Source organism: Neurospora crassa, linkage group V, assembly GCF_000182925.2.
Source record: "Neurospora crassa OR74A linkage group V, whole genome shotgun sequence".
Lineage (NCBI taxonomy): Eukaryota > Fungi > Ascomycota > Sordariomycetes > Sordariales > Sordariaceae > Neurospora > Neurospora crassa.
Window position 1 is genome coordinate 4,512,290 of NC_026505.1, and position 25,613 is coordinate 4,537,902.

General features: G+C 45.5%; 7 protein-coding genes across 7 annotated transcripts; 4 read left to right on the top strand and 3 right to left on the bottom strand.

Moving 5' to 3' along the window:
• Window positions 1–7,505: 7,505 nt before the first annotated feature.
• On the bottom strand, window positions 7,506–11,819 carry NCU09537 (rho-GTPase-activating protein 8). The gene is made up of 4 exons (XM_953663.2): window positions 10,823–11,819; window positions 10,573–10,754; window positions 9,040–10,492; window positions 7,506–8,976 (listed from the first exon to the last, which is right to left on the bottom strand). Exons 1-4 carry the CDS (start codon window positions 10,866–10,868, stop codon window positions 8,018–8,020), a joined length of 2,640 nt encoding a protein of 879 aa, XP_958756.1. The 5' UTR covers window positions 10,869–11,819; the 3' UTR covers window positions 7,506–8,017.
• A 595-nt stretch (window positions 11,820–12,414) lies between these two features.
• On the top strand, window positions 12,415–14,544 carry NCU09538 (microsomal dipeptidase). Its single transcript, XM_953664.3, has 4 exons — window positions 12,415–12,505; window positions 12,555–13,014; window positions 13,065–13,277; window positions 13,361–14,544. Exons 2-4 carry the CDS (start codon window positions 12,771–12,773, stop codon window positions 14,290–14,292), a joined length of 1,389 nt encoding a protein of 462 aa, XP_958757.1. The 5' UTR covers window positions 12,415–12,505; window positions 12,555–12,770; the 3' UTR covers window positions 14,293–14,544.
• Window positions 14,325–15,457, bottom strand: NCU09539 (putative mitochondrial 37S ribosomal protein SWS2). The gene is made up of 3 exons (XM_953665.2): window positions 15,296–15,457; window positions 15,185–15,229; window positions 14,325–15,100 (listed from the first exon to the last, which is right to left on the bottom strand). The coding sequence occupies exons 1-3, from the start codon at window positions 15,296–15,298 to the stop codon at window positions 14,789–14,791; spliced, it is 360 nt and encodes a 119-aa protein (XP_958758.1). The 5' UTR covers window positions 15,299–15,457; the 3' UTR covers window positions 14,325–14,788.
• A 136-nt stretch (window positions 15,458–15,593) lies between these two features.
• Window positions 15,594–18,720, top strand: NCU09540 (hypothetical protein). The gene has a single exon (XM_953666.2). The coding sequence runs from the start codon at window positions 15,662–15,664 to the stop codon at window positions 17,465–17,467; it is 1,806 nt and encodes a 601-aa protein (XP_958759.1). The 5' UTR covers window positions 15,594–15,661; the 3' UTR covers window positions 17,468–18,720.
• A 1,062-nt stretch (window positions 18,721–19,782) lies between these two features.
• Window positions 19,783–23,357, top strand: NCU09541 (hypothetical protein). The gene is made up of 2 exons (XM_953667.2): window positions 19,783–20,627; window positions 20,716–23,357. The coding sequence occupies exons 1-2, from the start codon at window positions 20,604–20,606 to the stop codon at window positions 22,003–22,005; spliced, it is 1,314 nt and encodes a 437-aa protein (XP_958760.1). The 5' UTR covers window positions 19,783–20,603; the 3' UTR covers window positions 22,006–23,357.
• NCU09542 (impact family protein) lies at window positions 21,655–23,469 on the bottom strand. The gene has a single exon (XM_953668.2). The coding sequence runs from the start codon at window positions 23,255–23,257 to the stop codon at window positions 22,358–22,360; it is 900 nt and encodes a 299-aa protein (XP_958761.1). The 5' UTR covers window positions 23,258–23,469; the 3' UTR covers window positions 21,655–22,357.
• Window positions 23,470–23,978: 509 nt separating this feature from the next.
• Window positions 23,979–25,500, top strand: NCU09543 (PQ loop repeat protein). Its single transcript, XM_953669.2, has 3 exons — window positions 23,979–24,569; window positions 24,639–24,851; window positions 24,911–25,500. The coding sequence occupies exons 1-3, from the start codon at window positions 24,403–24,405 to the stop codon at window positions 25,386–25,388; spliced, it is 858 nt and encodes a 285-aa protein (XP_958762.1). The 5' UTR covers window positions 23,979–24,402; the 3' UTR covers window positions 25,389–25,500.
• The last annotated feature ends 113 nt before the right edge of the window (window positions 25,501–25,613 follow it).

Consider the following 25,613-nt stretch of genomic DNA (forward strand, 5'->3'; position numbering starts at 1 on the left):
TAAATTAATAAATACCTATTTAAAAGATTTAAAAGAGGTAGTTATTAGGGAAGTAGTAGAAATTAAAGTAGATAAGGATTTTTTAAAAAATTATTTTAGTAGAGAGGTATTACTTATTTACTATACTATAGCTTGCAATAGTAAATTATTATTTATATTTAATATATTTATTAATTTGGGAATAAATAGAAATATCTTTATAAATTGAAAGTTCGTTAATCGTCTTATTAATCTACTTATCGAATAAATCTATAGGTTTAAATTATATATTGTAGGAGGGTATAACGGCTAGTATAGTAAAACTATTAACCTATATTTGCGAGGTATATTATAGATCTAAAATCGGATCCTACCCAATAAAATTATAATAGTAGTAAATTCGGGGTACGAATTTATTTTCGGAAAATATTAAATGTAGTATTATAGCATTTTGGTAGATATTTGTAACTAACGTTTTATTTTCCTTAAAATTAAGGAAGAAGAACTAGCGATAGAGAAGGTCGAGTTGGTTGAAATTAAGATTTTAGTAGAAATTAACCATTATATTATAGAATTAGAGAATTAATAATTACTATAATTAAAATTAAAAATAGAAATTCCTACTATTTAGGTCCGCCCTACGGAACTCTTCGAAGAGTTGAAGATTTGGCCTACGAAATACAGAGAAAAGGAGGAGCTAATTAAAATAGAGTATAAATTATATAATTAATTAACCTCCTTAAAGGAAGAAGATAAGTAACTACCTATTTATTATAAATATATAACTATATTTAATTATAAATAAGAATAAGATCCTTACTAAGGCGAAGATTTATATAGTTAATATTAATTAAAACGAAATAGGATTGGTTAGTATAAGTATTACAATAATTTTACTATCGTTGGAGTAGAAGCTTTTCTTAAATTTATTGAATGAGAATATATAGAAGTAATTAATCTTTATAAATTGGATTATTTTATTAAAGATTAATAGCGAAAAGATTAATTAATAGTAGAAAATAAGTAGGAATTCCGAGAGAGGGCTAGAAGGGAGGTGCCTAAATATATTTATTAATATTTTAATATATTTAGTAAGAAATAATCGGATACCCTCCTTAAATACCGTTTTAATAATTATAAAATAGAGTTGGAAGGAGGTACCTACTTAGAAGATTTAGATTATAGTCTACTCTATAAAATAATAATCAATAAATTAGAAGTTTATTAAAAATATATTAATAAAATTTTTGTAAAGGGATTTATTAAGAGTAATTTAGCGCCTTAGGTAGTACTAATTCTTTTTATACTTAAAGCGAATAGAGGACTACAATTCTGCGTTAATTACTAAAAGTTTAATACTATTACTAAGAAGGACCGATATCTTTTATTGTTAATTAAAGAGATTATTGCCCGGATTAGCTAGGTTAAGATTTTTATAAAAATCGATATTAGGTAGGCTTTTTACTATATTCGTATATATCCGGACAATAAAGAATTAATTACCTTCTATATTTAGTATAGCGCTTATAAATATAAGGTCTTACTATTTAGCTTTACAAACGGGCCTTCTACTTTCTAATAATATATTAATAATATTTTAATAAGCTATTTAAATAATTTTTATAGCGCTTATATTAATAATATCCTTATTTTTTCGAATAGTTTGGAGGAGTATAAAATTTATATAAAAAAGGTTTTAATTCAATTAGAAGTAGCCGGTTTATAAGCCGATTTCGATAAATACGAATTCTATATCGAGAAGATAAAATTCTTAGGATTTATTATTAGGAAGGATAGTATAGCCGTAGACCCCTAAAAAATTATTATAGTTAAAGATTAGTAGGTCCTTAAGAATATAAGAGGGGTATAATCCTTCTTCGGATTTTATAACTTTTACTATAAATTTGTAAAAAATTATAATTATATAGTAAAACTTTTAATATTTTTAATTAAGAAGGGGGAGGAATATACTTAGAATAAAGATTATTAGAATACGTTCGAGGATTTTAAATAGCGGTTATTAAGTATGCCTATCCTAGGGCACTTTAAATATAATAGGCTAATTAGGGTTGAAACGGATACTTTTAATAATATAGTTACTAGTATACTTTTATAGGAGGTAGAAGGCAATTAGAAACTAGTAGCCTTCTTCTTAGAAACTATATACAGAATTAAATATAATTATTCTATTTACAATAAGGAATTAATAGCCATTATCTACGCCCTATAATATTAGAGGGTAGAATTCGTAGGGTTGTAGATACTATTTCTAATTATTACTAACTACGAGGCCTTAAAATATTTTAGTATAAAGTAGTTATTAAATTTATATTAAACGGGGTAGGTAGAGTTTTTAATATAGTACTACTTCGTTATTTTTTATTAGCTAAATAGGGAGAATAGTATTACGGACGTACTTTTTAGAAAATTTAAGGATTTAAAGATTTAGAAAGCGAAGTAGGAAGCTTACTATACTATGCGTATCTTTAAAATCTTAAAAAATAGTTCTATAGTCTATTTAAAAATAAATACTACTTTAATAACAATTATTAATACATTACTATTATATACTATTATAATTATTAATACTACTATTATAGAATTAAATCCTAAAATAGTCGGTACTACACCCTCATTAGAGGATTGCCTAGAAGGGTATATCCTCTTAAATTATTTAATCCTAGAGAATAAGACGAATATTAAATTCGAAATCTATCGGAATATAATTCGTTAGAGGGAAAATAAATACCAATTCGTTACATATAATAAAATCTTAATATAATATAGTAAGTTAGTAGTCCTACTAGGAATATTACAGGCCTAGGTGATATATGAGTTGTACGTAAAGATTATAACTATATACCTAAGTTACAATAAAATACAATAATTAATCTTAATTTAATATTAGTAGCCTAGTATAATTAGAGATATAGACCGTTATATAGCGAACTATTTAATATACTATACCTCGAAGGTTCTTTATAATAAAACTCTTAGCAAACTATACCTACTATCCCTAATAGATTAAATATAGTAATATTTTATAATAGATTTTAAATTTATACCTAAGGATTATTAAAGTTTTAATAATATATTAGTAATAATCAACCGTTTGAGTAAAGTAACTTAAATAATACCTTACTATATTAATATAATTATTTAAAATGCAGCCCAAATATACTATAAGGGTCCCTATTACATATATAGCTTACTTAAGGAAATAGTCTCGGATTGGGGATTATAATTTATTACCGATTTTACAAACGAATTAATAAAAATATTAAATATTAAATAAAAATTAGCTTCGTCGGGATATAGTTAGATAGTTAGCTAAGCTAAAATTATAAATAAATACTTCGATTAAAGATTGCGTCCTTTTATAAATTACTTTTAAAATAATTAATCGGATATAATACTAACTATAAATACCGTCTAAATAGGAATATTATACAATAATTTAGGAAATATATAGCCGTATAAAATTTTAAGGGGATTTCCGATATTAAGTACTTTAAATTAGGAATCGTATTCCAACCTAACCCGCCTAATAGTAAAAAAGCAGTTTAACCGAAGCGAAGCCTAAAAATTAATAAAAAGAATCTACAGCTATATTAAAAAGGTAAGGGAATTTATTATAGTTGTATAAATATAAATAATAAAATAGGTTAATTAATACCGCCGGATTCTAAATTTCGGTATAAAGGATAAGGTCGTTATTATTAAGAAGAGTAAATTATTAGACTAACCGAACTATAAATTAGATTTTCCAGTAATAAATTAGTATTTCCAAATTAAAGAGAAATACAGCTACTTATATTATTTTAAAGTATTAGAAAGTTAGAAAGGCTCCAATATCTTCTATATAGATTATTTTAAGAAATACTTAAATAACCCTTTACTAGAATAATATTTAAAGGAATTAGTAAGGGAATATATAAATAACAATATTAAATAAGAAATTAGAGAAATCTTAATAGCTAGAATATATTAGGGCCGATTATAGTACCGAATAAATTAGCGGGGCTATAATCCGGATCCGAAGTACTATAACGTACGGAATTTTAAAAATTCGCCTACCCTTCTTTACAATTTCTACTCCTAATACCCAAATTAATTAGGACCCCCGAAGAAGCTCAACAACTAATTAAAAGCAATAGAGACGGAAAATATCAATTAAAATTATAAGGACAATAATATAACCGTAGGGAAAGGGATACAAATAATAAAATAATATATTAGTATAAGAAAGTAACTTAAACAGCATTAGCTAATTTAAGTAGGGTTGAGGGACGTCTTTTTAATATACTATAGAAGATAGTTAGCGTAGTTAGTAATAGTGCAGGGGCCTAAAACTAATTAACTAATTAGAATCCTAAGGATACCCCCCCTCTATTTAGAAAGCAATTATATTCGAATTAAAGTAACAACGACTTTTTTACCGGTTTTTAATTGGAGGGATTAGGCCGGGGACTTACTTTATATATATAATAGTTCTTTCTATATCTTTATACAATTTGGAACGAGTCTTTTTCTACCGGGGGGGGTAATATTATAGTACTAGCGGTAGTGCCTGCTGGGTAGGTACTAGGACAGTATAGTTGTATTTACGACTGGTATAACGTATAAGGCACTGGGATTTTAGGTTAAAACCCTAGATCCCGCGCGCACCTTTATACTATTTTTTCTTTTCTTACTTATCTTATAATTCTACAATAGACCTAGAATCAACGTGTTTAGCTTGTCTCTCGTGACTACGTCGCTCGTAACAATTAACCTTCTTAAACTATTAATTAAACCTTTTATTAAATATCTACAATTATATTTCTACGTTGTATATTACTTTGTAAAGTTATAAAAGAGAGTCTAAGGCGATAAATTTATCCCCTACGTTCGAAAAGGTCGATTTATCGCGTACAATAATCTTTATAGTCGTATTTATACTATTTAGGATTTAGAGATTAGCGCTATTGTAAAGGTTAATATAATTAAATTTATTAAAAAAGAGGATAAGTATCTAATAAAAAACGAGGAGGGTATTTAATACAGTATTTATTTTTTAAATTAATTTATTTAAGAAGTCGCTAATGTGTTTGATAGCAGTAATTAGTATTGGATTACTATAATTAGTATTAATACCTATTAAGAAGAATCTTTATTAAGTAGTATATTAGAATTAGCGCTATTACTAAAGTAAGTAGATCTAGTCTTTTACCCGACTCTAGCTACTTTAATAGTACTATTAGATTTAATTCTATAAATTTAAACCTCTTTATTTGAATTAATTATATAATTAAATCCCTAGGAAATAATTATCCCTATAATCGAATAAAGTATACTACTATTTAACAATCCTATTAATAAAGATATCCTACTCGATAAATTTGTTGATGAGACCCTATAATAAAATAATTAAGCCCTAGAGTAAAATAATGAAGTTTTATAATATGTTGGAGATTCCGAAGATAAGTTTGTTAATATTAAAGATTTAATAGAAGAAGAACTAATCTTATTTAAAAATAACCTTTTTATAGAAGTTAAATAAGAATTTAATAAAGTAATTATAGTAGTTATTATACCGCTATTAAATTCTCCAGCGCTAGTACATTACTTTCTACAGTTAAGATTAATAACCGTACTAGGCTATTTTAACGAAATAAATATAGTAAAAAGAGTTGGTAATTTTCTATTTGGTTTTATAGAAAGAGATAGAGTTCCTAAAGATTACCTATTTTGCTTTATAGTAATGAAAGTTCAATACGATTTTAAAATAAGAATTATATTAATCCTTAAGAACTATTATTAAATTAGAAAAGACCTTCGTTATTAATTATATTAATTACCAGTTATAAAACGTTAAATTAAAGCTTTCGAATAATAGTAAGTCTATTCTCTTATACCTCGTACGCTTAATATAGAGGTTTTGCTAGGTAAATAGGTATATGACGAGAAAGTTAATTATATTAATAAGTAGACCTTTACCCGTATTAGATAGGTTATTTATAGTAATTTTAAATAAAATAATTAGAATATTCAAAACCTTTATACAGTAATCGTATATACTATAAGCATAAAGATATTTCTAGTTATTATAGCTATTAACAATTTAGAGTGTAAGTAATTTGATTTCTGTATAGTATTTTTAAATATAATAATCCTTAAAGACGAGGTTATTTATATTAAATAATTAATTAGCTTCGAGAAAGATAAATATAGAGTCTATATTCCATATAGAGCTTTATATGGTTTGAAGAAGAGTCCTTTGTATTAGTTTTAGATTCTACTACCTATTTTGAAGGATATAGGATTTATCCTAATATCCTCTAATATTTACCTTTTTATTAACAACTATATTAATACCCTTATTATACTTTACATCGATAATTTTTTAATTACTACCCCTATTAAAATAATTATATTTAATATTAAGTAATAATTTGAATTTTATTTTAAATTGAAATACTTTAGGCTAGTTAGGACTTTCTTAAGTTATAATATTGTAAGGGATAGAAATTAAAAAATAGTATTTCTTTTATAATTATAATATATTAAATCTATTATTAAGAAGTTTAATTATTATAGTTTCTACGGCGTTAAGACTCTATAGATACTAGACTTTAAAATCTATAGGGGTATTGAACAACCCTATAAATAAAAGATATTTATTAAGAAGATTAATTCTTTTAATTATATTTTAACCGGTATAAGATTAGATATTACTTTTACAGTTAATAAACTATATAAGGGTAATGCTAAATCGATAGATTTTTATAAAATAGTAATAAAGTATTTATTTTATTACTTTATTGAGACCCCCGATTTAGGTATATTTTTGGGAGGTAAAGTTAGTCTCTCTAGCGATCTCCAACTTCGTATATATATAGACGCGTCTTTCGTTAACGATATCAATACGAAGTATAGTACGGTTGGATATATGGCCTTCCTAGCCGGTAGTCTAATTTATTGGAAATTAAAGAAGTAAACTTTTATTACATTGAATATAATAGAGGTAGAGTTTACTAATCTTATCCTAGCAACTAAGACTAATTAATAACTCTCTACTATATTTAATAAATTTAGCTATCCCTAACCCCCTCTTAAAATTCTTTTTATAAATAGTACTAATACGAAGGATATTGTAATAACCGGTTTAGGCGCTATAAGGAACCGTTATATCAATATTCGATATAAATAAATTATAGAATAAATTAAATAGAAGGAATTTAATATCATCTATATTAAGGGTAAGAATATAGCTACCGACGGTCTTACTAAGGGTTTAAAAGTAGATAAGTATACTAAATTTATTAAAATACTAGGTATAATTAAGAAGGATATCCCCTAGTCAAATAAGAAAGAGTAAAATGTATAAACACTAAGCAAAGTATTACGAGATTTTATAGTAGTAGTTAGTTAGCTGGTTGGTTTGTGGGGGTGTGTAGGAAGGGTGGCCTGTGCCTAGATAACCCACACTACCTTCCATATCCAAACCACTAGTATTTAGCAGGGATCTCTCCCTTGTATAGATAGTTCTCCAATCTACACACATCTCTCCAATCTCGCTAGTCCAACACAGCGTCTTATCATATTCCTCGCCGAGTGGACCTTTCCACTTTACAAGGATTGAAAACCTAACCTTCCCTTCAATACCTACACTCTTGGGAAAGATCTCACTTGTACGAGATTTTTATTCATAGGCTAGGAAGGTAGTGCTCAGTCGTCATTGTGTGTATGTTCAGTATCTTCTCGGTCTTGTCAGTCTTACTCTCTCGCTCGAGGCAAGTGAATGCGTCCACGGCGGCTTCTCATCGACAACAGAATAGCCGATGATCTTGGCGTCACCTTCCCAGCCGGACTTTCCATTTCATGGCCTGCTCTGATTCTACACGTTTTGATATTTAAAGCAACGAAAGGGGAGTGTAGAAACGGTATGGATAAAAATGTCATAGTTTATCATTCGATTCGTAATTACCAAGTTTCCATCTTTTCCAATGCTACCCAACCAAACCGACCACCTCTATCTAGCTCCAACCACTCGCCTCTAGTCATCCATTGGAGCGTCCACAAGCGTCACTGGCGCGTGGCCGCCACTCAAGTTCTCCTTTTCGGTTCCGCTTGGCTGTTGAGAGGCGGCTGTCGTCGAGGCAACCACAGGGATGCGACGGCCAACCGAGATGCGTGCACCACTCCGACCCAGGCTGTTGCGCTTCTCTACTAAGCTGCTACGCTTATCCGCCAAGGGGTCAGCCGTTTCGGACTTAGGCGTCCCGGCCTCAGCAGGGGCAGCGCCATTCGAATTTCCATCGGCTGGGTGGCTTATGGCTGAACCAGCCTCTTCCGGAACCTCGAGACTGGACCTCTTGGGCAATACAGGGCCCAGGCTTGGCCTCTTGCCATGCTGCTGGCTAGAAGTAGGGCTCGTAATACCGCTGGGGGAAATGGGGAATCGGGTCTCAGGTCCGCCAACGCTCCTGTCGCGACGGTGAGCGCGTGGTCCCGGTGCCGGCGATGTAGCTCTGCTTCTGCCACCATTGGCCTTCTCCAGAATCAATCGGTTTCGCTCTTCCATGTTCGCCCTGCGGTTGCTCTCGTCGGTGGAAATTGCGCGTGGACGGTTGTTGTTTCCCGAAATGGTCGCAGAGGCGCCAAGAGTGGACATGCGCTTCAATTCACTGAAGATGGCATCCTTATGCGCGAACAGATCGCGAATCAAGCGGTAGGCGTGCTTCTCTTCCATGGTGAGTGATGTTTCGGTACGTGGGCGGAGAATGCATGGGGCCAAGGTAGTTGCCAGCTTGGCCACATACTCCTCGTCGGCAGAAGTGAGCTCGATCAATCGGGTGAAGTGGTTCATGCAAGCATCGAGGGTAGCAATGTTGGTGAGCCGTAGCTGCGACAGAGTCTGTTGGAGAACAGGGATGCGGGCGTCTTCGCTGCTATCTTGTGTTGTGTTGTAGATGGTCCGGATGATTTCGTAGACATGAGAGGATACCAGAGAGTCTAAAATATCCGTGTCAGTAAAGCAATACCAATATTCCAGTGGGGGGTTTGGTGAGAGCATACCAGGAAGTTCGAGTAGGTAGAGTTTCAACAGACTGGCGACGGTGGGAACATCAAACTCGGCAAAGACTTCCAACGAGGGAGGCTTTCCATTGTTGACCTTGGCGCGCAGCTTGTGGGTGTCCTTGAGGGAGACTTCATGAAGCCATACCCCACGTCGAGCCTCATCGCCCTCTAGATCCGGGTAGTGGTGATCCAGGTACGTTAGCAGAGTAGTGACAATGATCGGCACACGCTTCTTATCCGCCCGAGCACGGGCCTCGAGATCTACACCAAATGTTTGCTCATCAACCTTGTTGTAGTAGTTTTCGTAGGTCACAACCTTGGGCACAAAGCTGCCAGTCCGATAGTTCTCCAGCAGGTAACGGAGGTCGCCCAATGGCTGGACCGTCTCCTGGTAAAGCATCATGTTGTCTACAGTAGATTGCAGACTGGGAATGACGTTGCTGATGGTACCAGAAAAGTCCAACACCACGGTCTTGATAGCCTTGAGCCTGTCAAGCTCGCAACGCTCGAGGAACTTGAGGTGCAGAAAGATGGCCTCCTCCAGCTCACACCGCATCTCATCCAGCTTCTGGACGGCAGCCTTGTACTTCTCATCAGCTTCTCTGGCCTCACGGCGCATGCGCTCAGACGGAGTCTCGTTGGGGCGTCCATTGTTGACACCGGGGATGTTCCAGTTGGCAAGGTACTCGCTCACGACACCGACAACTGGCGAGTCGTTCCCTTCGGATCCGTTGGATAGGGGCATCGAGAATGTTCGGCCAACGGGAGCCTTCTTTTCCGGAACACCAGCCAGCTTGAACGCCTGAGGGCGCCATTGGTAGGACATCCTGGAACTGTTGGCGAAAGTGTTTCCGACATTACCGATCAGACGCAGGAAGCCGTGGGTGATGAGATCCTGGCCGATTCTCTCAGCATAACTGATGCTCGTAGTGCCCATATGCCGCTGCAAGTATTCGACAATATCCGTACCAGCCGATGTGTTCTGGTACGTTCCCAGGATCGGGACCTTGGTCTCGCCCATCTTGATGTTGTTGAGCATGTGGGCGAGGATCTTCTTGATCTGGTCAGGCGAATAGGTCTCATCGCCAATCTCGTACGGCTCGTCATCTTCCTCCTCCTCGGGCTCAACCTTGATTTCGGGAATTGGCTGCTTGGGTTTCGGGCTCGCTGCCGATTCGGGGTCTTGGAAGGCCAACTTGTTTTCTTCTTCGAGATCCTCTACCAGGCGGCACTTGTTGAAATAGTTGCTGCGCAGCTTCTTGACGAGTTCGGCTTGTTTGTCGTGGGCCTTGATCTTTGCCTGGAGCTCTTCCTGCGAATTTTGTAGCCGAGATTCGTGGGCGTCGCACCAGCGCGTAAAGGGGTTCACAACTAGATCTCGGATGTTTTGCGCAATTTTCTTGTGGTTCTTGGAGGCGTCTTCCATCTCGGTCCGCACACCCTCATAAGCCTGGCGGGGGAGACAAGTCAGTCAACGCTGTCTCGGCCAAGATGAAGCCTGGTCTGGCTTTGCTGGCATGTGATTCGTACCTTGCGCACACTTGCGCCATCGTCGCGGTTGAAGCCGTTCGGGATCTTGTCAACGGCAGGGGCGATTTCGGATAGACGCTGACCATACACGTCCTCGGCTTCGGCGCGCATGCGAGCGATGGTCAGGAGTTGGCGGTTTTCGACCACGCCTTGCTGGAGCTTGCCAAACAGGACCCCGAGGCCTGAGCACGTGTGCGTCAGCACGGCCGACAACGACAGCGGATCTACTGGCGACAGCCAAACTACTTACCTGCGGCGTAGTCGTTGGACCAGAAGGAGTCCGCGAAGCCCGGCATTGTGGTAAGGAGGGCTATCGCTCGATAGGATGAGTCGGTGGTATGTAGCAGAGACGATGATGTTTGGGATGAATTAACTGTGGGAAAACTTGTGGCAGCAGGGGCAGCGAGAGTTTTTGGTCGGCGCGCGACGCTGGAGTGAGGCTGAGGCAAGCAGGATCCCAGCTGATAATCCTCGCCTAGGTCTGATTGAGGAGAGGCCGGTGAATACGGTATACGATCCGTCAGGGTAGTCCAAGTCGGGGTCCGGGGTGGTTGATCCCGTCAGTGTCGTTTCTCGAAGAGCCAGTTGAACTAGGCGGCGGGAAGGTGGGTAAGTCTGGCGGGTCTGGGATTAAAGGGGGGGCGCAGCGCCGCCGAGTGGCCTGGGGATGGAGACGACGCAGGCACCGTGATAGCAGCGGGGGTCTCTTTCAACGGAGCTCAATGCCGGTCTCCTTGTCGTGGGATCCAACTATCCGGATATGGGACCAAATCACTACCTGGATAGTCGACTAGGTACCTGGGTGATGAGCATGAAGTTGGCGGTGATCGCCGACGGAACTAGGAAGGAACAACAAGAGCAAAATGCAGTGGCCTGCTAAAGTGTCAAAGTAAAAAGAAGTGAAGTTGAAGAAACGCTGGGGGGGGGGCTTCAGGGGAGGGGAAGGAGAAGCACCGGCAGCCAAATTGGAAAGACACAAGGCAAAAGTCCAGTCGTTGTCGATGTCGCAGTCAGAAATAGCAGTCAGTGAGCACAAGGGACGAACGGGCATTCGTGAAACAGGGGCAACACACACTCAAACTTCTTCAAGTACAGCACGCAGATGGGTGCACTTCCTTTACCTACACTAGAAGAGGTGGACGGCAGGATGTGGTGCGCTTGCAGGTAGGTAAGTCTGGTAAGGTAGGTACGGGCAGGCCGAGTGGAAGTGGTGGAGGTGCAGGGACGGTGTCCACCGAGAAGTGTCATGGTGGGTTGGCTGTCATCGGGCAGCCAAGTCTCACTCATTCAGTTCCAAGTTTCATTGGAGGAGGGGCAGCGTCAGAAGGATCCACACGTGAGGTACAAGTACGCCCTAAAATAGGTAACCTCAACCTCCTCGTGTAGGGGTCGAGGGGTCTTGAGACGGGATGGAGCCTATCAAACTCAAGTTCCCGTGTCTGTTTCTTTCTGGAAACGTAGTTTTACACTTCTACACTACTTGAAGGTGAATGGTCTGCGGATTAGTGCTGAACTGAATGACTGAGACTTGGGCTGTGAACCCCACTGTCCCTCCTCGGATGTCCATGCCAAGACCGCTCTCTCGTTGGATGTCCAGACCACAAAGTGTAGCAAAGCATCACCATCGGGCAGCTTCGCCGCCAGCAGAGTTAAGGTCGCCGATGAGATACAACAGAATATGAACATTTGAGTAGTATTGTGCTTCGGGCTCGTCATGTACTTTGATGGGAGATGAAGGAACTGGCACGGCCCAAAGGCTGTGGTCCCGTCAGTTATGGATGCTGCACTTTATACATATACGCCAAGATACCCACTCTACGAACCACTCAGTAGACGTGTAGATCTCAGTTGGAGTAACTGTTCATGACTCCTTTCGACATTACCTATTCGTGCCTTGACTCGGATTCTAGATGTAGTCGCTTGAGACGCACCGGTAGGTCTACACTAAGTATACACGCTTCTTTTGCATCTAACTCAAGAAGTGTATGCATTTCCAGGTCGCATCATCAATGACATGACAACGCCGCGGACTATCAACTAAGATGAAGTAACCCCGCTAAGCTTTAGGCGATTTCTAATCCTTCAACGACAACACCGTAAACACGCTCCCCTGTTTCTACTTACGCATCTCTTTTCCCTTTTCCCTCATTCATCGCTTTTTCGGCCATAACGTTGGTGAAACAGTCGTCCCTGAGAAGATGAAGGAAGAAAAGACCCGCGATGTCGGGGATGATGTTGAGCGTTTATCCGCCCCCAACACGCGCCGTCAACGGCGAGGATTCGGCCGCAAGTTCTGGGCCGCCGTGATCATCTCTCTTTTATTGCTTCACCTTCTCGTCCGACCCGCCAGCTATGGCATGTCGGGTTGCCTGCCCAGCTACCCGAGGGAGAAGAGCATTGAAAAACGCGTGAAGCGTATCCTGTCACACACTCCATTGATCGGTACGACCACAAATCAATAATTATTCACCAAATACTGACATAGAGTATAGATGGACACAATGATTTGCCAATCCTGCTGCGAGCCGCTTTCAAGAACCACATCAATGACAAGAACTTTACCACCGGCTGGGAAGACGGCACGCTCCCCGGTCATGTCGACCTTGCACGCCTGAGAGCTGGTATGAACGGAGGGGCCTTCTGGAGCTTGTTCTGGCCTTGCCCTGCCAACGGCTCCGACTTTTCTGATGAAAACTATCTGCCCGGTGGGTTCAACCTTTCACGCAGCCTTACTGCATAGCACGTCAAGAGAAAAAGAGTCTGACATTATCCCTTTCCAACCACACAGCCGTCCAGGCTACCCTCCAACAGATCGACCTAGTCGACCGCCTCAAAGCCGCCTATCCCAAGGACCTCGGGCCGGCAGTCTCCAGCAAAGCCGCCTACAAGGCCTGGAAGCACCACAACCAGCTCATCTCGCCCATGGGCATCGAGGGCCTGCACCAGATCGGCAACTCGGCCGCCACGCTGCGGCGCTACCACGCCCTGGGCGTCCGCTACGCGACCTTGGTCCACAACTGCGGCAACAAGTACGCCGACGCCGCCCTGCAGGAGAACCCATTCCGCAAGGCCCCGTCCCACTGGGGCGGCGTCAGCCCGGCCGGCGAAGCCCTAGTCAACGAGATGAACCGCATCGGCATGATCGTGGATCTGGCCCACACCAGCGTCGACACGATGAAGGATGTTTTGGGTGGCTCGGGCAAGGACTGGAATGGCAGCAGGGCCCCTGTCATCTTCAGCCACTCGAGCGCCTACGCGCTGTGCCCCCACCCGCGCAACGTGCCGGATGACGTCCTTCGTCTGGTCAAGGAGCGCAACTCGCTGGTTATGGTCAACTTCTCACCCGACTTTATCTCGTGCGTGGCGGCGCCGGACAGGGACGATGGGCTGCCGGATTTTTACCCGGCCAATGCGACTCTGGAGCATGTGGCTGACCATATCATTCATATTGGCGAGCTGATTGGATATGATCATGTCGGTCTGGGTAGTGACTTTGATGGGATTCCAGTCGTCCCGAAGGGACTGGAAGATGTCTCGCGCTACCCGGACTTGGTGGCCGAGCTGCTTCGACGGGGTGTTAGTGATGAGGATGTGAGCAAGGTCGTGGGCGGTAACATACTCCGCGTGTGGAGGGATGTTGAGCTCGTGGCGGCTACGATGCAAGCTGCTGGTGAGTCGGCTCTGGAGGATGATCTGCCTAACTTGATGCCCGAGGAGTAGACATCTGAATGGGCGGCACGTAGAGAAAATTACCGTGTTTCCGCAAAGTTTTGTGGCAGCGTAGATAGCTCCAAGATGAGCCTGCAGATGGCAAGCTGCTTATATAAAGACACAAGATCTGGCTAGCATATAGACTCGGGAATTGGGTATCATAAATGTCTGTCGTGATTCGAGTCAATAAGCAAAAAGTTGCCCGTGTTTTGACTTGATCCGATGAATTGCTCTACAACGCCGCGCCTGATTCCTTTTGCGTCCCAGCGTGTCTTCGTTCTGGCTTGACGTATCGTACACTGATTTTGCCTGCCTGCCTGCTCTAAAAGCTCGACAACACCCAGCCGAGCCACGTCAGGCACATCTCTTTCTTCTCTGTCCATGCGTTCGATCCCATGGTCCGACAGCTATCGAAGCAAATGTCGCGTAGCAGAATTGCTCCAGAAATATCCAGACGTCATGGTATTCTCCAAGGTTCCCGTCACCATTACCGTCATCGACTCGCTCAACCGTGGCGCTCGATCTTGTTGAGCTTCCTGGCGTTGGCGATCTGGTTCCTCGTCTGCTGACCGCGCACGGGCAGACCCATGGCATGGCGACGACCGCGGTAGGTACCCATATCACGGAGGCGCTTGATGTTGTCCAGCACCAGCCTCCTGGCGTCGTTCTCGATTGTCATGGTCGACAGTTCGGCCGTCAGGGCAGTGACGATCTTGGGCGGGAGGGTGCCCATCTTCGCGCGCGGGTGGATCGAATACTTTGCGAGAATGCGGGCAGAGGCCTGCTGGCCTAGGCCGTAGAAGCTCTCGAGAGCTTTCTGTGGTTCGCAAGTGGAAGGTTAACCAGGGTGATTCTTGGAGCGCAGAGGAGGACGAGGACGAGGACGAGGAGGAGAGCGCACCTGGACGAGCTTGTGCTCATTGAAGTTGACTCCCAGGATGAACACCTAGCAATAAAATGTTAGAACTTTTGGACAAATATTCCCGGAAATCGCAGAGGCCGTTGTAGGTACCATCTTGTTAGCCGACGATAAGTCACCTTGTCGCAATGGGCATAACTCGGTTCAGGAATCGCGGAGGAGTCTCGACTCTCAGCTCTCAGCAACCCGCAACCCGCGATTTGGAACCGGGCGTGCAGACTTGCCGGGCAGGCGGCGGATCGTGGGGGAGCCCGCATTGGCCGGTGCAAATCCGCAGCGGAGCATTTGGGGTGCGGGACAGCTGGCATCCCATGCTCCGCCAGCTGTCGCCATAAAGGTTATACACATGCGATTGTACCTCATGCATACACTTTACCGTATGAGTCTTGCGAAAAGAAAGCCAAAATTTCATGGCGATGTGCCAAAAATGCAGATGAACAACCACTCACCATACACATCATGACGATCGACTTTACTGCGAGGCCAGAAAAGCCTCTTCCATACTCGGATGATTTTTCATCTGCAGACCAATATGTCGACAGTCTGCTGGACTTTGCGACCAATTCCCACCTTTTCCAGTTTCTCTGTGGTGGTGTCCACATTCTTGACTTCTTCACCAGCGAGCCCGGCCTATTTGTCTCTGCCGTTCCCAAGGAATGGCAGGAGTACCTGGTGCAGACCGAGCCCATGGTCCTTTTGGATTTCTTGATGAGAGATGATCTTGACACACTTGCCGCGCAAACTGGCCCGGGACAGCCTCCCGAGACGCTGGTTCAATATGTCAAGGATATCAGGAAACTTTCTTTACGACGCTCCTTCCAGCCCAGCAAGCCAAAACTACCGGTGCTTCCTCGGCAGGTAGCTTTGGGAATGAACACCAAGAAAGTTCACGAAGTCACTCACTTTTCCGGATACATCGACAGGCTCTCGGAGGACGTCGCTCGGGTGAGGGGACAGGAACTGACGCACTTGGTAGACTTTGGCAGTGGCCAGAATTATCTAGGCCGCGCTCTGGCGAGTCCTCCGTACAACAAGCATATTGTTGCCGTGGAGAGCAAGGAGGCCAACACAGCAGGCGCTAAGGATCTCGATATCTTGTCCGGTCTAGCTGAGCGGGAGAAGAGAATCCGCAACAAGAAGCTCTACCACCGCATTATGGAAAGTGTAGATCCGTCAGAAGCCAACGATGAAGAGGCACTGAAGCGCGCCGCAAAGGCACTGGGTGTGACAGACGAAGATATTGCTACCATTGATCTCCGATCGAGAAAGGAGCTTCAGGCCACTTATGCGCGGGAGGAAGGAAAGGGCAGCATTGAGTACGTCGTTGCCAAGTTGGGAGATGCCGACTTGGCCCCTGTGATCTCCCAGCTGGAGTACACGGAAACTCACAGCGAGGATGATCTCAGCATGATGGCTGTGTCCATCCACTCATGTGGCAACCTCTCTCACTACGGCATCCGGTCCATGGTCCTCAACTCGTCTATCCACGCCGTTGCAATCGTGGGTTGCTGCTACAACCTTCTCACCGAAAAACTGGGTCCTCCGACTTTCAAGCCTTGCTTCAGTCGGCCAACCCTTCAGCCATTGAATGCTCGTGTTGTTAGGGAGTCCGAGAGACGAGATCCCCAGGGTTTCCCCATGAGTGAGAAACTCTCCACCTACAATGACCAAGGCATCCGACTCAACATTACAGCGCGTATGATGGCGTGCCAAGCACCCGGGAACTGGACCGACAAGGAGAGCGATGCCTTCTTCACCCGCCACTTTTACCGCGCCGTCTTGCAAAGGATATTCCTCGACAAGGGGGTCATTTCCAAGGTCTACCACGGGCCAAGCGAGGGCGAGGGCGAGGGCGAGGATGGCAACGAGAGCCCGTTCAACTTCAGCACCAACCCCGTCGTGATCGGCTCACTCAGGAAGCAATGCTACACCTCGTTCAGCGCCTACGTCCGCGGAGCGATCACGAAGCTAACGACCAACTCGGACTTTAGCCAGTACAGCCAGATTGTACGCGAGAAGCTAAGTGACATCACCGACGAGGAGATTGCCAAGTACGAGGCCGCGTACCTGCCCCGAAAGCGGGAGCTCAGCGCAGTCTGGAGCCTGATGGCCTTTAGCGCGTGCGTTGTTGAGTCCCTTATCGTGACTGACCGGTACCTGTTCCTCAAGGAACATTCCGATATTGTTCGCGACTGCTGGGTGGAGACAGTATTTGACTATGGCCAGAGCCCTCGAAATCTCGTCGTTGTGGGTATCAAGAAATAAGAAGACGTGTAGGAAAATAAAACGATGTCGGATGAGTTGTCTCCTCTTCCCCAGCCACCTTTGTCTTTCACGCATACCTACCTATACAGCAATCTCTCGGATATTGTACCCCTGGGGTTGTGCGGGATGTTGTAAGACATTTGACTTGTTGACCTGATATATCTATTTTTGTGTCCGTCCAGGTTATACCCTATGTCTACCTATCCCGGGGGTTTTATTCCGCAAATGGAGAGAGTTGCAGGACTGTCGTTCCGAATTTCTGCACGCCTTCGGTTCGGCTAATGGTCGCATCCTTCTTCGATGGGGAACTGCCATTCAGCATGTCGCAATAGGTTGAAGCGATCTGTCCCACGCTGCAGCAGCATTACCCCTAGATCGGAGAGCTCTTAGCCTTCTTGCAGTTTGCCGTTGCATGTTGAGCCGAATAAGAAGACTCGACATTCCGATGATCATCAAGCATGGTCTTTGGTATGCCGGATCCCCTAGTCACTTGCATGGTGTTTGATAATTTGCTTCCGGACAGACGCTGTCACCAGACAAAGTGAAAGCCAGAACTCGGTCCGATGATCGGTGTCTAAACCTTCTCTTCCAGGTGGCACAAGCTCGGGTACCGCGACCTGTCAAGCAGAAGCAGATCAAACCGGAACATACAATTGAACCTTTTTGACCAATCATGCGGGAACGAACAAAGCTTTGAAACAGAGGCGTTCTTTTCTGCGTTATCTCTTGTCTCTTGTTGTACAAAGGCAAGTTCAAGTTCTCGGTGTGGCTTCTGACGTGCCGCGTTTTCTCGACATGACCGGTGTGTAACTGGAAGGGATACTATCAGGTGAAGGCTGGCGAAGGCTCGAGAAGTTGGCTGTTTCCGAAGATGGTCGACATGTGCTTCCTCCTGGCTATAGTGATCCAATCCAGGCTGACTACTAGAAAGGAATAGAGGGGAAAGAAGGAGAGGGGGGGTTCACTTCTCGGGATTTGATCTGTCTTTTTTTGCGCCACTCCACAAGAGAGGCTTCCCCCACACTTTCTGCTGCCCAAAGAGAAGAACCAATAACTCTTTTGCGAGAGTTAATTGTTGTTGCGGTGGCGCCAGGTCACCAGCAATGAGGTGAAACTGAAAGGCTGTGAAAGAACCCATGGCTGACAGGCAGGCAACCTCGAGGGCGCAAGCAGAGGTGAGGTACCTGCGTTTCGTCCTTTGACTTTGCTTTACATGTATAGTACACTACATTGCTTAGTGCCGGCATTGTAGGTACATTGGGAGGTATGCGTTGTAACCCATCTGTCTTACTGGCGTTTGCCCAGAGTGGTGGAGCTGGAGATGCAAAACAGAAAGAAGTAGACACCTCTCCTAACGACATCTTCCACTCATGATGTGCTTGGCAATGATTCGAATCGGAGTGATCTTGAATCTTAGTGCAGTCCGGCAAAGACCGCAATCTGTACGCTGGAATCAACATCCATCATCAAGAAGGCAAAGTGAGACAGAGATGATGGGAATCGGTTGCAGTATTTCGAGAACGCTAGATGCACCCGAGGTGCTTGACATGACAAGCGCCCGCGGTTACCTGCAGGTGCGCGAGCATGGAGGTGGATAACTTGAAGTGATGTGCCGAAGACACCTGCCCCCCCTGGTTCTGATACACTAGAAAGACATTGTTCACCGGGTTTCCTCCACTCCTTTTTTTTCTTCTGACATTTTCTTTTTATGTTTTGTCGAGTTCTATCACACATACGTAGCTACCTATGCAAGGCGCCTGACCGACCGATAGATACCCCCACAGGCGATCTCATGTGATAGAAAGCTCTCGGACCCTTACTGGGTCTGGTTCGATACCTATAACGGAAGCGTGTCCGGACTGTTGTTCTTCACATCGCCTACCCCACCACCTGCACTGGACCTAAGGTTCTACTCCATGCGTACACTAACATAGAGGTACACTACACCTATCGTCAACCCCTGGGTATGCAGCCTGGTGATCTATCCAAATATTTGAATCGAGGACTTGCATCGATCGCCATAGCACTAAATACTGCATCGCATGCAGGCATCAGTACTATATGCCGGCGGACTTCGTCTTTAGGTTCTACCACCGTGGGGTTCGAAAGAGGTTCTCCAACACGATGGCCAGGGCCCCGGCTTAGGTTATAGCACAATCACGGGCAGGTAAGGTACCTCTACCTTATCAGTTCTTCTCCCGGACCCAGACGCTTCCCCCCGATCTCGGGTCGGGTCCCCTTCATCCTCTGTCCCGCCAAGCTTTACAATGTCACAAAGAGAGCAAGTAGATACTGTACTCAGCAGATGGAGAACTGAAGAAGGAAGTGTGAACTGGAGAAGCGCTCACTCCTCTTACATTCATCACTTTGACGAACGAACTTCCACTTGTTTTCGATATCCCCATGTCTTTTTTCCCTCTTTTGTTTTTCTGAACCTTCGCTTATCCATCCCAAATTTCTTTAATAGCTCCATGTATCCTGGCCCTTCTGGTCCTTGCTCTCTTCGTTGACTCATCCATCCTTTCCACTTCCACAATCTCCTATCTTGTATACTTTGACGATACTCCCCCACCTACCCATAGAGTTCCCTTTCCATCTCGCGTCCTCGGTGACTGGACTCGCGTCTCTATCAGTCCGACCGAGCCTACTTTGTTTCACATAGCTACTTGCTGATCCACCTATCTATCTCCTATCTTTCAGATCGACAACCCAAGAACTGACATTTTGTGACGTGACGTTCGACGGACTCCGCTTTGATTGTACGGAATAGATCGGGAGTCCGGAACAGTCACCTACCCAAACGATCCAGTGGACCCCTCAAAACGCACCTCACTTTCGCCTTACCCAGGTGTTACTCCAAAAACTGTTTAAAGCTCAACTCCTCTTTTTCGAGACGTCACAAGGTCACACCTTGATCACCTCATTTCTCATCACTCCTTCGACGCCATTCATTTGATCTTTGTTTTATTTTATTTTATTTCCAAAGGGGAAGAATCATCGCAGGAAATAGAAGTGACAAGGGTTCCATCTTGGCTGTCTTTCTTAAAACCACCAAGGTGTGCCTTGGGCATTTTACGGAAAACCATCAAAGAGAACTCCAGATCAAGGGAAGCAATCAATTCACACATTCACTGCTATGAACGCACAAATAACTTTCCTGGTAAGACATCCCCTTTTCCTTATTTTTTATACCATTCTCACCCCACAATATCATCACTAATTCTTTGTCTCGGAAACCAAAATAACAGGATGGAACCCTGCGTCTCATCCACATTCCCCTCCCTCTCTACTCGACCTTCCTCCAACCCATCCTCCAGATCCTTCTTCCACCCAGCCAACCATTACCATCAGCAACACCCTCACCACCCGTCGGTAACTTCCACCACCAAGATGAAACAACCTTTCTAAACATCTCCATCACCCCCCTCGAATGCTCCGTCGTCTGCCCCTCCTCTTGGGCCCGCGCCGTCTTTGAGCCCGCCATCGCGCGCCTACCAGAAGACCAGGCAAAAACGATTTCGGTTTCCAAGGATGCCTACGCCGTTTTTTCCGTCATCAGCGCCGGCATGGACGCCGGCTCGCGCGTCGTCGACTTGACTTGCCCGCTTGCCTTGGCAGGGATCCCGATTTTCTTCATCACGACGTATTACTCGGACTTCATCCTGGTGCCGACCAAAGACAGGAGAGCGGTGGTGGAGACGTTGAGGGCCAAGGGCGGATTTGTATTTGTCGAGGAGGAGGGCGGAGATGAAAACGGGTTTGATGGGTATGGATCGAGGAGGGGGTCGGTGACTATGGCGTCCGGGATGGGTTATCATTATGCCAGCGCATCGAGTGGAAATGGCGGGCTTAGTGGGATGTTGACCCCAATGATGCCGACCACGCCGCCCCCTTCAGATGCAGGGGAACTGCAGCTCAAGACGTTTGAGACGCTCAAGAGGCGGAACGTGGTGCCGTTTGTGGAACCCGGTTTGAGGCTGGTGCATTGCTCGGGGAGGGAGAAGACGAGTATCCACGGCGGCGGGGGCGGCGAGGGCGGACGTGGCCATGGACATAGTGGAGGCAACGGGACGGGCTACGGCGGTGAGATTGATGGGGATGGTAGCGCAAATGGCGGCGCCGGTTACTACCCGCGCAGAAGGAGGAACAGCTGGATCGACACAGTCGACACCAAGCTGTACACGAGCATCATCTCGGCGCTGGTGTCGCAGCCGCGGTTCCTCTCGGTGACCCTGGCGCAAGATGACCCCCCTTCGCTGCTGCTGGACAAGGCGCTGGTGGACATGTTTGGCGACTCGCTGGTGGGACCGACGGAGGGCACGCTGGTGCCCATCTTTCTCGACCTGGTCAACTTGCCGTTCGAGGCAACGGGCATCGTTTCGGGGGTTGCCGGGAGGTTGGTCAAGGACATGCCCATGGCGGAGAGCGTGGAGCTGTCGTACTTGTCGACGGCGAGGGCCGGCGCTGTGATCTTGTCCTGTGAGCAAGCCGTGACGGCTCTGGGAATTTTGGAACCGTTGCTGAAAAGCCAGGGGTGAGTGACGCCGTTTTCGATTGTGATGCGTGGCTGAGAAGGACATGCTGCGTTGGCCCGGCTTTGGGGATGATCGTTCATGGTGAAAAAGGCCCAAAAGTTTGTACAATTTCGACTCCTTCATATCGTGGTGTCAAAAATCGGCGCGGCGGAGGATAATTTTGCGTTGGCTGTAATCTTTGGAGAAAGTTGCATGGTTGGACGGAGCTGCGTGGTGTTTTGGCTGCGATGTAGCGAATGAATTCATCTTGGTATCTGCAAAATAGGCCTTTTGAGATCTTTATCTCATTATTTTTGCTGTGGTAGTTACTGTCAGCAATCAAAGCTGGGCAATCCCGAGACTATTACCAGCCAACTCATTTCCCACCCTTCTTCTTCTTCCCTTCCTGCTTGTTCTCCTCGTCCACCAACCCCGCCCTAACAAACGCATCCCTCGCCGCGCCGTTAATCAGCGCGAACCTCCTCGGCCCCAACTTTTGGCCTCCATACCACCGCGTCACCACGACCATGGTGTCCCACAGGTCCATCAGCTGCATCAAATGTAGCAGCCTGCCGCCCGCCGCCGTCTCCCCGTCGTCGTCGCAGTCCTGGAACGACGTGCCGTTTGGCCCGCGGATCCGCCACGCCGTGATGTTGTGCGTAGCCGCCCGGACCCGCTTGTCCGACGCCAGCAGGTGTTGCAGGTACTGCGCCGCCTGTTGCGGAGAGGTAACTGGCGCGCAGCGGGCGATGAAGGTCGATTTGAGTTCGATCATGGGAAGGGAGAGCGTCCAGGGAGGTTCGGGGCCAAGGAGATCTCCTCCCCCCCCTCCTCCTGTCTGTGTATCATGAGTTGCTGCTGTTGCGTCATATGAGGATACCCTCTTTCCATTTCCTTCCTCCACGTCCTCCTCCTCCTCCTCATCCTCCTTCTCCGCCGTGGTGACTGCGGCTATGAGTTCCTTCACTTGCTCAATGGCATCAAACAGACAGACTTGGCCCGGCTCGTACACCTCGCCGACTGCGTCGCGGAAGAGAGCCAGGTCTCGAGCAGCGGCGCCGCGCTTAGCATGCTCGCCGGAGGAGTGGGTGCCGAGAACGACGGGTGGTTCATCGGGGTAGGCTGGGGGGAACTGCAGACGCAGGGTGGATGAGGTGATGTCGCCGGGGAGAGTCAGGATGTAAGTGGCGGGTGAGTCGTCGTCGGATGGGGAGAGAGTGCCGTCGCCGTAGATGGAGTTGATGGCCTCGAGCTCGTCGGCTAGTTGTTCGGACATTGTGATGTCTCGTGTGAGCGCCGAGCTTCACACCGTCCGTTTTGTTTGCTGCCTGGGCTGTAAACTGCTTTCACTTAATGTGAGGCGGTGGTCATTGAGGTTACTTTGTCTCGCTACTCGTATCAAGTGACCCAATATCGCCGTACTGCAAAAAGTTGTTGAGGACGTGATGTAAACGCCATCATGTCAGAGGCCTGTCAAGTGAGATCCAGTCCGTTCAGAGATATTTACACTACCCGACAGAACATGCAATGGCGTGGAGGGGTAGGTACCCGTTAAAGTGCGGATCCACTTCCTTCCTTATGTATCCGGCTTTCCATGTACCTTGTACCTCGACTTGTGACCAAGAATGGACAGTACATCCGATCTGTAGGTATGCCGCGTAAGTGCGATGTGAACTGTTGACTTTTAGTTGTCAAGGTTACTTACCTATACGGCCGGGGATTCCCCTTTCAACCTCACCGGCTCACACCCCAACCGCATCGAATATCGTGACGAAAGATGTTGACTATACATACCCCAAATCAGTCAGGTACCTGAAATATACCGATAGAAGCAATCGTCGCATTCGTCACCTCCAATGACGGGTCCACATCGCCAATCGCGTTCCAGGGGCATCAGGGCCTGTCCCCGTCCGAGATCGACGCCAATTGGTTCCATTTCCTGTCTTCCAAGGGGGGGAGGCGGCCAAAAAATCCCCACGTTTCGGACTCCCGCCATGGACCCGGACCTGGCTTGCAGGTCTTGAGGTTCCTCTTCAACGCCGAGTTCGAGTCCGGCGGATCGGTGAACCGTCAAGGGAACTCAACAAATCTTTAAACACCACCTCATCTGGTTGATTCCTTCCTGTCTTTGGTGATATTCTTGTTTTAATCTTTTTTTTTTTTTTTTTTTTTTTTCCACGGGCGTACAGAGACGGTACCACGATACACGGCCCGAGATCTACGCACTGTAGTGTACTACCAAACGCGCCCAGTTCAGCACTCGCCAATCCGTTGTGACGATCCCGTTCAACCCCCTTTTTCTTCGTCGCAAGTCTTTTTTTTGTTTTGGATATCGCAACACCAACGCGAAGCGCGACGATACATAATCTTTGACGCCTAACTATACACATCTCGATCCGGCCTACCACGCGCCTCTACACAATGTGGTGGTGGCTCACGGCCCTCTCGGGCAGCATCACTCCCCTCTTCCTCGTCCTCTCGCCCATCCTCTCCTATGGCGACCAAGCGCACTCCATGCACAAGGCCAAGTCCAGCGCCGGCTTCTCTTTGGACATTCCCTTGATCATGCTTGTTGCTTCTCTGCTCAGGTTAGTTGCGCCTCAAGCCCATGGTCCGCATTGCGACTTGCGACGCTAGCTAACACCCGTGATTCGCAGGATATTCTACTATCCCGGCGCCAAGTATGACACCGCCCTGCTCATCCAGTCCCTCGTTATGGTCGGAGTCCAGGTCGTGCTCCTCAAGATCGCGCTGGACCACCGCCCTGCCCCATCTTCCAGGGGAGGTGACGCCGCTGTTCCCTTCGCGAAGGCGCAAGACGAAGAGTACCAGCGCCCATACAACTTCTGGCAGTGGAAGTCGCCCAAGCCGTACGTATACCAGTTGCTGCTGTCCGTTTGCATAACGACGTAAAAGCTAACACACACAGGTACTGGCAATTCGTCTTGTACCTCTTCGCCGGCCTTGTCGTCTGCCAGATCCTTTTCTCGCCCTTCGAGTCCCTCTACATGTCCTACTCCTCTCTGATCGGCTACATTGGTCTCTCCATCGAAGCGACCCTTCCCATCCCCCAGATCCTCATCAACCACAAGTCGCGCTCGTGCAAGGGTTTCCGCCTGTCGGTTTTGGCCATGTGGTTGGCCGGTGACGCCATGAAGATGTTCTGGTTCTTCACTTCGTCTAGCGAGATCCCCTGGTCCTTCAAGAGCTGCGGTATCTTCCAGGCCTGCTGCGACTCGTATCTTGGCGTCCAGTATCTGATGTATGGAAGCGGCGAGGGGGTCTCGAGCGCTATCAAGGATCATCCTCTCCATGACTACCCCGTGTCTGGGAGCCATAGCGTGGTCACTAGCCGTGAAGGTGCTGCGGCGAGGCGGACGTCGAACGCTGACAAGAGGATATCGTAGAGGATAGAAGATGGACTGTTTGGTATTCTATCATTGTAGAACTGCTGCGAGAAGATCCTCGATTGCTTCTGGTCAGCATCAGCTTGGAGAGCTGGTTATAATTGAATATTCTTTGCATTTTCTCTTTGACCGTCCGTTTCATTCCGTCTCAAATCTTGCTCTCATCCCTCTGCACCAGATTGATGGCCTGCCCTGTTCGGGAATTGTCTGGTTGCTGTTCCAAGA